This window comes from Pyrgilauda ruficollis, unplaced genomic scaffold, assembly GCF_017590135.1.
Source record: "Pyrgilauda ruficollis isolate IOZ18807 unplaced genomic scaffold, ASM1759013v1 scaffold161, whole genome shotgun sequence".
Classification (NCBI taxonomy): domain Eukaryota; kingdom Metazoa; phylum Chordata; class Aves; order Passeriformes; family Passeridae; genus Pyrgilauda; species Pyrgilauda ruficollis.
The window spans coordinates 1,241,052-1,253,103 of record NW_024514876.1 but is presented as its reverse complement, the minus strand read 5'-3'; the positions used below and the strand labels follow the sequence as shown (position 1 = coordinate 1,253,103).

The window sequence follows — 12,052 nt, the reverse complement described above, 5'->3', positions numbered from 1 at the left end:
GTCTGGGGGAATCGGGGGGAGGCTGGGGGTCCTGGGGAAAGGAGGGAGGGGACTGAGGGATGTTCGGGTGGCTGGGGACCCCGAGGGGAAGGCGGGGGAGTTGGGACACTGAGGATCCAGGGCAGGGAGGGGGCTGAGGGGAGGGGTCCTGGTCTGCAAGGAGGGCTGAGAGAGGGGTCCTGGTCTCTGAGGAGGGCAGAAAGAGGGGTCCTGGTCTCTAGGAAGGGCTGAGAGAGGGGTCCTGGTCTCTAAGGGGGGTTGAAAGAGGGGTTCTGGTTTCTGAGGAGGGTTGAGAGAAGGGTTTTGGTCTCTTTGAGGGGCGCTGAGAGAGGGGTCCTGGTCTGCAAGGGGGCCCTGGAGAGGAGCGTGAGGGCTGGGGGGCTCTGGTGTCGGGGCGACTGATATTAGGACCTGCAGCGTGTGGGGACACTGGGGACAAAGTGGGGGGTGGGGAGCTGAGGGAGCACCAGTCTGAGGAATTGGGGGAATTGGGGTGAACCCCCCCATGATGTGTGCGGGAGAGTTGGGCTGGGGCAGCCTCAGGTGGGCACTGCAGCCCCCCAGGGCCAGGGGCTCTGGCTCCCTGTGCCTGGATCTCTCCAGTCTGAGATCCTGTCCCTGTTCCTGGGGTGCTGTCCCTGCTCCTGGGGTGCTGTCCCTGCTCCTGGGATGCTGTCCCTGCTCCTGGGGTGCTGTCCCTTTTCCTGGGGTGCTGTCCCTGCTCCTGGGGTCCCTGCAGCAAGGGCAGGGGGGTGTGGGTGCTGCTGTCTCCCCCCACCATGCAGTTCTGTTCTTGCAGTTCACATCCAGGCGCAATTCCCTCCTGGTCTGGGTTCTGATTGTGGTTATTTCCAGCTCTTTCCTGTTTTAGGTTCCAGGGCTGGCTATTTCCAGCTTCCCCTGGCTCCCTGGGTGTTTTTCTGTGGTGGTTTTGGGTTTATCTTGTCACCTTGGTCGGGTTGTTTTTTTCTGTACAGCTGGGTTGATCTTTGTGTTTACGCTGGAATCATGGAATGGTTTGGGTTGAAAGGAGCCTTAAAGCTGATCCAGTTCCACCTTCTACCATGGGCAGGGACAATTTCCACTATCCCAGTTTAATCCAAGCCCTGTCCAACCTGCCCTTGGACACTTCCAAGGATGGGGCAGCCACAGCTTCTCTTGGGCAGCAGTTTTACTGAGCACTTTTCCTGCTCTGAGCTGTTGGCTTCTTCCAGCCTCTTCCCTGAGCTGGGTCCTGCTCAGCCTCTCATTGTTATTCCCTGTTCTTGCCCTCTCCCTGGCTCTTGGTTGCCAAGGGAGGGATCCTGGCTCCCCTGTCACTGTCACTTCGTTCCCTGGAGAGCCCCAGCACTGGCAGACTGTGCTTTGCTCTCCATATTCCCTACTGCAGCTGCTCTAGAAGGTTCTTGGAGCCTTAGAAAGGCTCTGGGAGCCTGGAATTTGTTTCTTCTTGGTCGCTGGAACTGAACTTCCAAGGGTGGATGCAATAGGGTCAGGGTCAGACCTTGCTGTTACCGTGTGTGGGATTGTGGGATGCTGAGTATTAGGGAAAATGGACATTAGGACAAAAGAACAGCTGTTAGGAAAAGGTATTAGGATAGTAGATACTAAGAAAATATGTTCTGAGATAATTTTTTTTTTTTATGGAAGGGGTGGTCAGGCACTGGCCCAGGCTGCCCAATTCCCTGAAGTGTACAAAAAGTGTGGATGTGGCTTCTGGGGACATGGTTTAGTGGTGACATGGGACTGTGCTTTTTGAAGGTTGGACTTGATCTTAAAGATCTGTTCCAATCTAAACAATTCCATTATTCTGTGGTTTTGTGAATCCATTATTCCATGTTACTAGGACCTGGCTGCTGCCCTCCCCTCCTCTAACACCCCTCACTTTTCTCTCTTTGCAGGAAAGTGAGGATGGCATTGAAGGAGATGGTGAGTGATGTCTCTTGGGCAGGGTTCTTTATGTGCAAAAAAAGTAAAAACCAGACAAAACAGCTTTTCCAACAATCCTGTGGTTGTTGCCATGCCAAATATTCACTTGTAAACAGCAGGCAAATGTGGGGTACAGGGACAGTGTCCTAAACTCTTCCCTGCTCCCCATAGCTGGCTGTGGCATTGATCCAGGGTGGTGCTGGCATCTGAATTCCCTTTGGGAAGGGGTTTGGTCCCATGGCAGAGGAGCCTTGTCCAGCCCTGCCCTGACCCCAGCTCCCTTCCCTCCCCACAGCCGTGCTCTCTGACTACGAAAGCGCCGAGGACTCGGAGGTAAAGGTGATCTCTGTCCTGCTGAGCTCCTGATTCCCATGGAATTTCAGCACAAACCCAGTTTGTGTCCTTGGATCTCTTCCTCTGTCTCCTGAGGAAATGGCCTCCCCCACTCCCAGCCCTTGGCACTGGGACCAGTGTCTCTGTGCTGCTGGGGAGGGTGCAGGGCCAGCATGTGCAAGGGAAAACCCTCCTGGCTCCTCGCACTGGGAACTGGATTTGCCATGGCCAGGAAGGGCGTGGGAGGAGTGTGGGATGCTTGTTGGGTTTTAATTAGTTGGAATTCAAAAGCAAAGTGGTGGTTGGGAGCATCCCAGGGGCTTCCCTCTGTTCTGAGGGAGCAGCCGGAGGGGGGGTGCACTTTGGGAATTGGGGGGTGCTGAAGGAATCCCATCCCACCCGTGCCTGGGGGCTGCAGGTTCCACTGGATTTTTAGTTCAGAACTCTAAAGTTTGAGATTTACAAGGAGTTTAGAGAAGTTCTGGTGCCTAAGAAGGCTTCCTAAGGAAAATCCATCTGTGTTTTGCGAATCTTGAGGGAAACAGTGGCTAGAGACCATCCAAACCACCAGACAGAGGAAATCCAAGCTGTTTATTTGGGAATTAATCTCAGTTTGGGAATTAATCTATGGTATTAACAAGGAGGGAGCACTGCAGGCTGCAGAGGTGTTGGGGCAGCTCCCAGAGCTCTTCCAGCCTGGAATCCCACATGGAGGCTCCCAGTGGAGGCAGCGGGGTTGTTGCATCACTGCTGTGCCAGGATGACTCTGTTCCTGTACCTAAAAATAATGCCCAGCCTGGGCTTCCCCAGCGTAAACACCAGGAGCAGCCGATGTGCAAGGGCTGTGTTGAAAGAGGAAAATGGAGCAGGGTTTGGTTAATCACCCCGAGCTATTTTTAGTTCGGCTCCAGCCTCCGGAGGCTCCTGGGGGTGAAACCAGGTCATGCTCCTGAGCAGAGTGAGTCAGCTGAGGAACTCCAGGGAATTTGGAAACGTGGCCCTGGCTGGATCCGGGCCCTCAGTGTGGAAGGAAGGGCCTGAGATCACCAGTCTTCCCAGTCTGCAGGAGCCTTTTTGGGGTGGTGGGATGTCACATCTTTGTGGGGCAGCTGATCCCAGCTCCATTCCAGAAAACCTGCTGGATCCTCCCTCTCTTGAGAGAGGTTGGGTTTAACCTTTGCTTTTTCTGTAAAAACACGGGGATAGGAAGAATTTTAGGGGCTAATCATCTGCTTTGGAAGAGTCGTGTCTAACAGCTGGAGCAGGGATCTAACTCCAGAACTGAGGGAATTTCTGGGCAATCTGTTGCTGGATCTGACTCCAGATTTGGGGAGATTCCTGACATATCTGTTGGTAACGGAGCACATTTGAGTCACTGGGTGTCTCCCAGGCAGAGGAAGAGGATTACAGCGAGGAAGAAAGCTCCAAGGTGGAGCTGAAGCAGGACAGCAACGATTCCTGCGAGTCGGCAGCCAGAGGGGAGAAGGGCAATGAGAAGGTGGATCCCAAGGGAGCGGTGACGGGCGAGCGGCAGAGCGGGGACGGGCAGGTGGGTGTCCCACGGCTCCGGGCTGGGGGCTGGCAGCAGGACTGCTGCAGTGGTGAGAGCTCCCTGCTTCTGACAGGAGAGCACGGAGCCTGTGGAGAAGAAAGTTGGGAAGAAGGTTCCCAAGCACCTGGATGACGATGAGGATCGGAAGAACCCGGCGTACATCCCACGCAAGGGGCTCTTCTTTGAGCATGACCTCCGAGGGCAGACGCAGGAGGAAGAGGTCAGGTATGTGAGTGTCCCCCTGGGGCTCTGGGAGGGACAGGCCAGCTTCCAGACCAGCCTCTGGCAGCTTCAGTGGGATGCACTGAGAAGTCTGTGCTTCCATTAGCTGCTATGTCCTGCAGGACACTTCAGTTCTTTGTTTTGAAGGAGTGATGCACAAAACCCACCAAAAAAGCCTTGTGCCAGGCAGCAGTGACTCTTCCAGCTGCTTTTCCCAAATAGCAGTGGGTCACCAGCAGCTGCTGGGCAGGAGGAGCAGGAGGAAGGAAGGATGCTGCCTCCTGTGCATTCCCTGCCCCAGGAATGCTCAAGCTCTGTGTGGAACTGCTCAAAACTACCACATCTTGACCTTACAGCCCCTTGCTTCTCCCTGTGTCCCTTTTCCAGGCCAAAGGGCCGTCAGCGGAAGCTGTGGAAGGACGAGGGGCGCTGGGAACACGACAAGTTCCGTGAGGATGAGCAGGCCCCCAAGACCAGGCAGGAGCTGATTGCTCTGTACGGGTACGACATCCGCTCAGCCCACAACCCCGACGACATCAAACCCCGGAGGATGCGCAAGCCACGGTGAGCCCCAGAGTCACACCAGGGCCTGGATTGTCCTGGGGAGAGGGGCCAGGTCTGGAGATCTAAAGAGGAAAAGCTCTGTCATGTGGGACCATGTTCCTGGGGTTTCTAGATGTGGGTGCTGGGAAGCTGTTTCCTGACACAAGTGATTCTTCCCACCCAAGGGTTTCTTTCTCATGAATTGTTCTATTTTTCTCCCTCAGGTTTGGCAGTCCCCCTCAACGAGACCCCAACTGGTCCAACGAGAGGCCCCCCAAGCCCCCGAGGCACCAGGGTGCCAAGAGCCCCTCGGCTCCCCCACGGTCCTTCAACAGCCGCAGCTCTGCCAACGCTGGCAGGATGCCCTCTGCCAGGAACTACCCCAGGATGGGGGGCTACAAGGAGACCCGTCCAGGCTACCGGGCTTCAGAGGCGACTGTCCTGCACCGGAACGGGGAACAAGCCAAGCAGGAGGGTGGCTACCGTGGGAAGCACGCAGAGCAGAGCCCATCAAGGGACACGTCCCCTGAGCTGGAGGTGGGACATGTCCATGGTAGCCCTGGGAAGGAGGAGGGAGCTCTGGAAAACCAAGCCACAGGTGCTGATGTTGTGCAGCCACCACCGGACAGACCAGTGGAGAAGAAATCTTATTCCCGGGCAAGAAGGACCAGAGTCAAGGCTGGGGAGGCAGGGAAGCTGGCAGAGGAAGTGCCTGCTTCTGAGGGGCTGGCTCCTGTGATTCCAAAAGCCACGCCAGCTGAGACCTCCCCCCCGCCAGCCAAGAGCAACTGGGAGTCAGCAGTGGAATCCAGCGTGGATGGACTTGAGCAGGAGATGACTCAGATGAACCTGACAGAGCAGAACTGGAGCCCGGGGCAGTCCCAGTTCATCCCGCCCCGGGAGCTGAGGGGTAAGTGGGAGCAGCCTGCTGGTTTTCCAGCAGCCCAGTGCCTCCTGAACTGTGCAGTTGGTCAGAGCTGAGCTGTTTCTGTCCAAGCCCTGTCCCAGGGTGGGTGCAGAGTGGTGGTTCCTGCTGAGAATGTGCTGCAGTATGGATACAACAGCAAAGGAAAAGGGAAATTAAACATTTTTGTGTGGGTGAATGGAATTAGGGCTGGGAAGGATAGAAGGGATCCTTTCCCTGTGATGTGAATCACAGCAAGACTGACCCCTGCTGCAGGAGAGCACGAGATAAGGATCAATAATTGGCTCTGTGGTGTCCTGCTCGGAGCAGAAAGGAACTTCTTCCTGTTTATCAGCTCATTTCCTGGCTCTGGGATTTGATTGCCAATAGCTGAGGCCTGGCTGAGATTGGCAAATCCCTTTGTGCCTGGGAGGAGGGAGGAACATGGGACAGAGTAACTCTGGTGCCAGCTGAGGACAGTTCCAGTTGCACATCCACAGAGAGGTCATCCAGGTATAATTATCCCTTTGCAGAATTAGAGATTGTTCTGGGAAGTGTTAGAATGCTTCCCGAGGGGAGCAAAACTGGAGCAAGGAGAAGGAGGCGACTTGCTGCTTTCATAAGAGTCTGTGAAGTTGAGGTCATGGAACCAGAAGTCATTTGGTACTGGTGGGACTGTGAAGTCTGTGAGAACAGACCCCTGGACAGGCTGGAAACGTCACAGTGGGATGAGAGTTCAAAAGTGATGAGATTGTCTGGTTTAGGGGTTTTTTTAATGCACAAAAATGAAGCATCTTCCCAAATTTCCCACAGGCCACCTCTTGGCTGCAGGTACACGATCATGTTCTGCTGTGAGAAGGATGATGACTCTGCTGTCCCTTTTTTGTCCCTAGCAGAGGAGGGAGGAGTTATTCTGGGAAGCATTTAGGTGCCATCAGTCCATTCTGTATCCCTGTCAGTGATCCATGAGCACTTCCTGTGTTTCTTTTACCCATTTTCACTCCCTTGGAATCATCTGTGATCACCTTGGCACTGTGGTTTTAAGCCATGTTTTAAAATTCACTTTGCTGTGAATTCAAACGGATTCAGTTTGCTGTTGGAATCCAAAGGAGGCTGTGATAAAAGTGTTTACACCTGCAGAGGGTTTAAACTGCAGCTTCAGATTCCACATGGATCCTTGATCCACCTGGAAGAGATCTGTGTCTCAGCAGACAGAGCTCAGAGCAGGACCTGAGTTTCAAGCTGGGGATTTAGTTTTGAAGCAGGATTTAGGCATTGCTGAGCACCTTGAATGAATGTGCAGCGCCACAACAGCCTCTAATTTATCCCAAAATATTTAAAATCACTGTGGCCATGAAGTCTAAAGGTTCCATGTCATGGGAGCAGGAGTTGAGCTACAGCCACGCCCCCGGGCGAGGCAGCTCCAGCCTGGGAACCAACACAAACCACAGTAATAACCAGTCTGTTCCTTCCTCAGGTATTCCCAACCATATGCACGTGGGAACTGGGCCACCACCGCAGTTTAACCGGATGGAGGAGATGGTAACGCGTGATCCCGGAGCGTGACTCCGGCTCCGCGGCGCGCGGGACACGGGCTCTAATTGCTTTGGGGTAGTGGTAATTACAGGCTGTCGATGCCTCAGCCTTTCCCTTGTGGGGGTGTTTGGGGGTGACCCAGGGGAGGTTTGGGTGTTGGGGGGTGTCCCACAGCCCCCCTGATCCCTGGACTCTCGCAGGCTGTGCCGGGGGGCCGTGTGAAGCGCTACTCATCGCAGCGGCAGAGACCCCCCGTGCCAGAGCCTGCGCCCCCCATGCACATCAGCATCGTGGAAGGGCACTACTACGACCCACGTGAGTGTTTCCTTCCTGCTCCTGTGGCTCCATGTGATCCCTGCTCCATGTGTGCTCGGAGCTGAGCAACTGGAACAGAGATCTCCCCCCATTCCTTTCAGGGTTGGGACTTTGTCTTCTCTTTTGTTTGTTGTAGTGGCACTGTGTCCTCTCATACAGTGTCTAAATGGCAGCTGGGAGCCTGCCTGGTTGTGTTTAAACCCATGGAATTATCCTCAGAGTTATCCCCTCTCTATGCCAGGGCTCTTAGGACACCCCAATTCTTCCCGAGAACTGGGATTTAAATTGAACTTTAAATCAGGTCTTTGACGTTTGAGCATGGGGAGAACAGAACTGGGGATGGATTAGGAATTCCCTCCAGCATTTAAAGTGTTAGAGAAGAAATTCCCTGAGTATTTTCCTGCTTTCTAAAGGGAGTAGGAGGCTTTTCTTTAGGGAGCATGTTGCATCTGTGAGCCCAGGAGCCTCTGTGTGCCGTGGGAGCCCTCGGGGCGGGCTGGGCTGTGTGTGCCCGGCTGCAGGGGAATGAAATTCCATGGAGCTTTTCCTCACAGCCTGTCATGTGTTGTTGCAGTACAATTCCAGGGACCAATCTACGCCCATGGTGAGAACCCAGCCCCGCTGCCGCCCCAAGGGATGATTGTGCAGCCGGAGATGCACCTCCCTCATCCAGGTGAGGAGCCAGTGGGACACCCCTGGACCAGGGGAACAGAGAGCTCTGCTTTCCCACAGCCTCTGTCACAGAGGGGAATCCATTTTCCTTAATTTCTACAACATGGAAGAGACCTGCTTTTTCTTGCAGTGAGGCTGAACTAGTATCAGTTTTAAGGAAAGAAAAAATAGGTGTTTCTGGAGCTTCCAGGCAGTGCAGGACAAGGGGAACTGAACCTTTGGCAGCTCCCAGCTGGATGTTTGCAGGTCCCTGTGGGGCCTCAGCAGGCTGGGCCGCTCCCTTCCGTGGGCACTGGGCTGGTTCCTCACTCCCTGGCCCTGTAGCTCAGGAAAAAGCAGAACTGGGAGCTGTCTAACACGTTCTCTGCTTGCCCACACAAATTGTTTCCTGCAGTGGAGTTACCACGGGGCCGTGTCTGGTTCCGGTGAATCCGGAACTGGGGAGGGGGCTGTGCTCTGCTCTCTGCTCCCTCCCCAGCGTGGGGCTGCAGGGAACCCTTGGAGCAGCTCCTGCTGCTACCCAGGGACGCTCTGGCTTTTTGGGTGACATCGGTGTGCTTCCTGTCACCTCCAGGTTTACACCCCCACCAGACGCCCCCTGCCATGGCAAACCCCGGCCTCTACCCCCCACCAGTGTCCATGCCCCCGGGCCAGCCCCCGCCGCAGCAGCTGCTCACTCCTACTTACTTCTCCGCCCCTGGAGTGATGAATTTCGGGAATCCTGGCTACCCCTACCCCCCTGGAGCTCTGCCCCCTCCGCCCCCTCCTCATCTCTATTCCAACACGCAGGTAAGCCGGATGCGCCGTGGCTCCTTCCCAGGCAGGAGCAGGTGGGGTGTTGTGGAGTGTGGGGTGTGTTCTGCGAGGTGTTCCTGGGAGAGGATGTGGAACAGCACAGCTGCTCCGTGGGGAAATGCTGCTGGCATCCCAGAAAGGATTGTTCTCATGGCTGCTGTGAGCTCCCCGAGAGTGGCAGGCAGTGGGTGAAGTCCTGTCCTGGGGGGGTATGGAATTGAGGTGTTCCCTTATGGAACAGGGATACAGCCCCTCCAGGGCCCTGCTGAGCCAAGGGTACCTTGGGAATGGCTTTGGAAGTCAGTTCTGTTTGAGATGAGACTGGGGACTGGCTGGTGTGAGTAGCATGGGGATGGATTTTCATGCTCCATTGCCCTGCTCAGGTCACTGCTGGGCAGTGAGAAGACAGATTGGATTGGGTCCCTGAGGAGGAGGATCAGACTAGATCCTGCAGGGAATGGGTCACATTCCTGTGAGGGGGCAGATCACATCAGATCCCTGAGGAGGCAGATTGGATCTCTCTGAGGATCAGACCAGATCTTATCCCTGTGAGGAGGCAGATAGACCTAATCCCTGAGGAGACAGATCAGACCAGATCCTTAAAAAGGCAGATGAGACCAGAGCAGACCAGATCCTGGTGCTGTGGCTGGAGCAGGGCTGACAGGCTGTGACTGGAGCAGGGCTGACACGCTGTGGAAGGCTGGAGAGCTGCATGTTCCCTGAGCTCCCAACCGTCCCTGCCCTTCCCACTGCTCCAGCTCATCCCAGCAGGACCTCACCCTGCGTTGAGGGCAGATTTCCTCGAGGCTGCAGGGCTGAATGTGCAGGGGAGCTGTGCCCAAGCAGAAAAGCTGCTGTTGGGAAGTTCAGACATTCCATGGACTGCAGGGTGAGGGAATCCCATCTGCACAGGCTGTGTCCTGTCCTTGCCAGAATGGGGGCACGTTGGTGAGGGATGGGGACACACAAGAGGCTTCAGAGGCTGATCTCTGGGGGGCACGGCCCCTCTTTGCTCTGGCTGGGGGCAGCTGCCCAGCCCCAGTGGGTGCCAGGAGGGGCTGGCAGGGCCCCCCAGCCCGGAGCTCTGATCCTGCTGCTCCTGCAGGCGCAGTCCCAGGTCTATGGGGGGGTCACCTACTACAACACTGTCCAGCAGCAGGTGCAGCCCAAGCCCTCCCCGCCCCGCCGGACGTCCCAGCCTGTGACCATCAAGCCACCCCCTCCAGAGGTACCATCCCCTCACCTTTGCTCCTTGTGTGTGTGTGATGTCACTGGTGTGTGTGTGAGGCTGCAGTTCCCTCTCCCATCCCAAAAAAAAATAACGTTGTTCTGTTGTAAGGGGAAATCTCAAACTGTCTCATCTCTGACCTGTCCCAAACCTCAGCTTCTCGTTGCAGGTGGTAAGCAGGGCTCCAGTTAATTTGAGTTACTTAAATCTTTAAAACTAAAACCACGTAAAAAGTAAGTCTGAAGTTGGCTCTTTTTTTATTTTATTTGCTCAGGGTAGAAAATAGGACAATTTTGAGAGGGAAAAATCCAGCCGTGGCTGGAGGAGCTAGGAGGCAGGGAGTTCTCTGCAAGGATAAACACTGAGAACTCAGCAGATAATACAGGCAGTAGAGTTAAAGGTTTTTTAGGATGTTTCCCTGTGCTGGGAATGATCTCCTTGCTCCAGTGCTGTGAGCTGTGCATGTGTGAGCGTGCTGGAATGCCATGTGTGTTTTTGGTTTCCCTTTCCATACCTTCTTCATGTATGGGAGCCAAGCAAGCCCAGACCCGGGCAGGCATGTGCTGGTGGGTTCCTGTACATGGAGAGGGCTGAGAAGCAAATTGTCAGATGGAGGGGCTCTGGAAAGGCCTCGTGATGGAAAAATCTGGAACCATGAGGAGAGGTTGGCACAGGGGGCTGGTTGTGCCCAGAGAGGAGGGTGTTGGGGGTTGCCAACCAGGGTGGGCTCTTGCTGGCATGACCCAGCCATTACACTGTTCCCCCCATGCAGGGGTTTGGGGGGCCCTAAACCTCTGCTGCTCTTCCCTCTTTCCCCCCTCCCAGGACAGCAAAGGTGAAAAATCAAAGGAGAGGAGCAACACGTAGGGACACGGCCACAGGAATCCCAGCACCAGACTCGGCCCCTCGGCAAGGAGGAAGCTGCTCCTTGGAATGGCTCCTTCCCTGCGTGGAGGTGAGGCAGCGGGATGAGCCACCTGCACTGTGCTCAGGACCAGGCACTTACCCCATGGCCTGAGTGGTGCCTTCCCAAAATCCATCTCGCTGCTGCCCACTCCCCTTCTCCCCCGTGCTGGGGCCGCCAAAGAACCAACCCCTGAGTCGGTCCTTGGCCACTTCTCCCAACTTCTTCCCATTACTAAACGTTCCCCTCTCCCTCCTGGGATGTCAAACTCCGCTGGCTTGATCGTGGTCTCTGTTTTTATTTAAGGAATGAAGCAGCTCCTTCAGTAAAGCTGATTTGTTTCTTTTGGGTATTTTGTTTTTATTTGTTTGGGTAAGCAGCAGTGACATCCCCCCCACCCCAGTTCGTTCTTCTTTTCAATCCCCTTTTCAATTAGCAAGTTGATTTCTGCCACTTCTGGAGCAGGGGAAAGGCAATGGAACCGTGGGAAGCTGTCAGGAATGCACTGCCTGGGCAGGAACCACTTAACTTAGGAGCTTCTCCTGAGATTCTTTTCCCAGCAAACTGTTGGTAACTGGTGTTTCTGAGCTCTCAGGGGGGAATGCAAAGGGTGACCCCCATCCCTGCCACCCCCAGCAGCACAAGGGGATGTTTCCACGCTCCCTCAGAGAGAGGAGGAGGCTTGTGGGCACCCAGCACCCCGACGCTGCCCGAGCAGCCCAGCCAGCACCCAAACCAGCTCGGCAGGGCCAGGTTTGCTCCCAGCACTTGGGTGTTGCTGCTGGGGCTGTGGAGGGTTTTGGAACCCGCCCCAGCGCACCGGGCTGGGCTCCGGCCTCACAAGGAAGCGCCTCAGACCTACTCCAGCTCCTCGCTTCCTCACAGCAGCCTTGTGTGTCCCCTTTGGGATTCCTGACCCCGTGGGGTGACTGTCACCGCAGCTGTGCCGCGCTGGTCCCGGCTGGCTCTGGTGTGCCGCAGTGCTGCCGCTCTGCATCCCGCATCCCAGCAGCCCTGCCGCTCCGGCTCCGGCTTGGCCACGTCCTCGCAGCCGTTTGCAAATTGCGTTAGGAAACTTGGCAGGGCCGGCTGCTGATTCCTGCCCGTTCCTGCCGGTTC

At 55.6% G+C, this 12,052-nt stretch overlaps 1 protein-coding gene across 1 annotated transcript; it reads left to right on the top strand.

Moving 5' to 3' along the window:
* Positions 1-505: 505 nt before the first annotated feature.
* Positions 506-11,281, top strand: CASC3 (CASC3 exon junction complex subunit). The gene is made up of 13 exons (XM_041462939.1): positions 506-543; positions 1,847-1,929; positions 2,225-2,262; positions 3,653-3,811; positions 3,888-4,039; positions 4,424-4,600; positions 4,804-5,489; positions 6,961-7,025; positions 7,220-7,334; positions 7,909-8,007; positions 8,581-8,795; positions 9,907-10,029; positions 10,855-11,281. Exons 1-13 carry the CDS (start codon positions 506-508, stop codon positions 10,894-10,896), a joined length of 1,992 nt encoding a protein of 663 aa, XP_041318873.1. The 3' UTR covers positions 10,897-11,281.
* The last annotated feature ends 771 nt before the right edge of the window (positions 11,282-12,052 follow it).

What these genes read in the sequence shown, in the direction of transcription:
- CASC3 (XM_041462939.1), top strand. Translation starts at nt 506, where the DNA reads ATGATGTGTGCGGGAGAGTTGGGCTGGGGCAGCCTCAG. An exon ending in AAAGCGCCGAGGACTCGGAG is followed by an intron (nt 2,263 to 3,652) that starts GTAAAGGTGATC and finishes GGTGTCTCCCAG; the next exon opens with GCAGAGGAAGAGGATTACAG. An exon ending in TCAAGCCACCCCCTCCAGAG is followed by an intron (nt 10,030 to 10,854) that starts GTACCATCCCCT and finishes CCCCCCTCCCAG; the next exon opens with GACAGCAAAGGTGAAAAATC.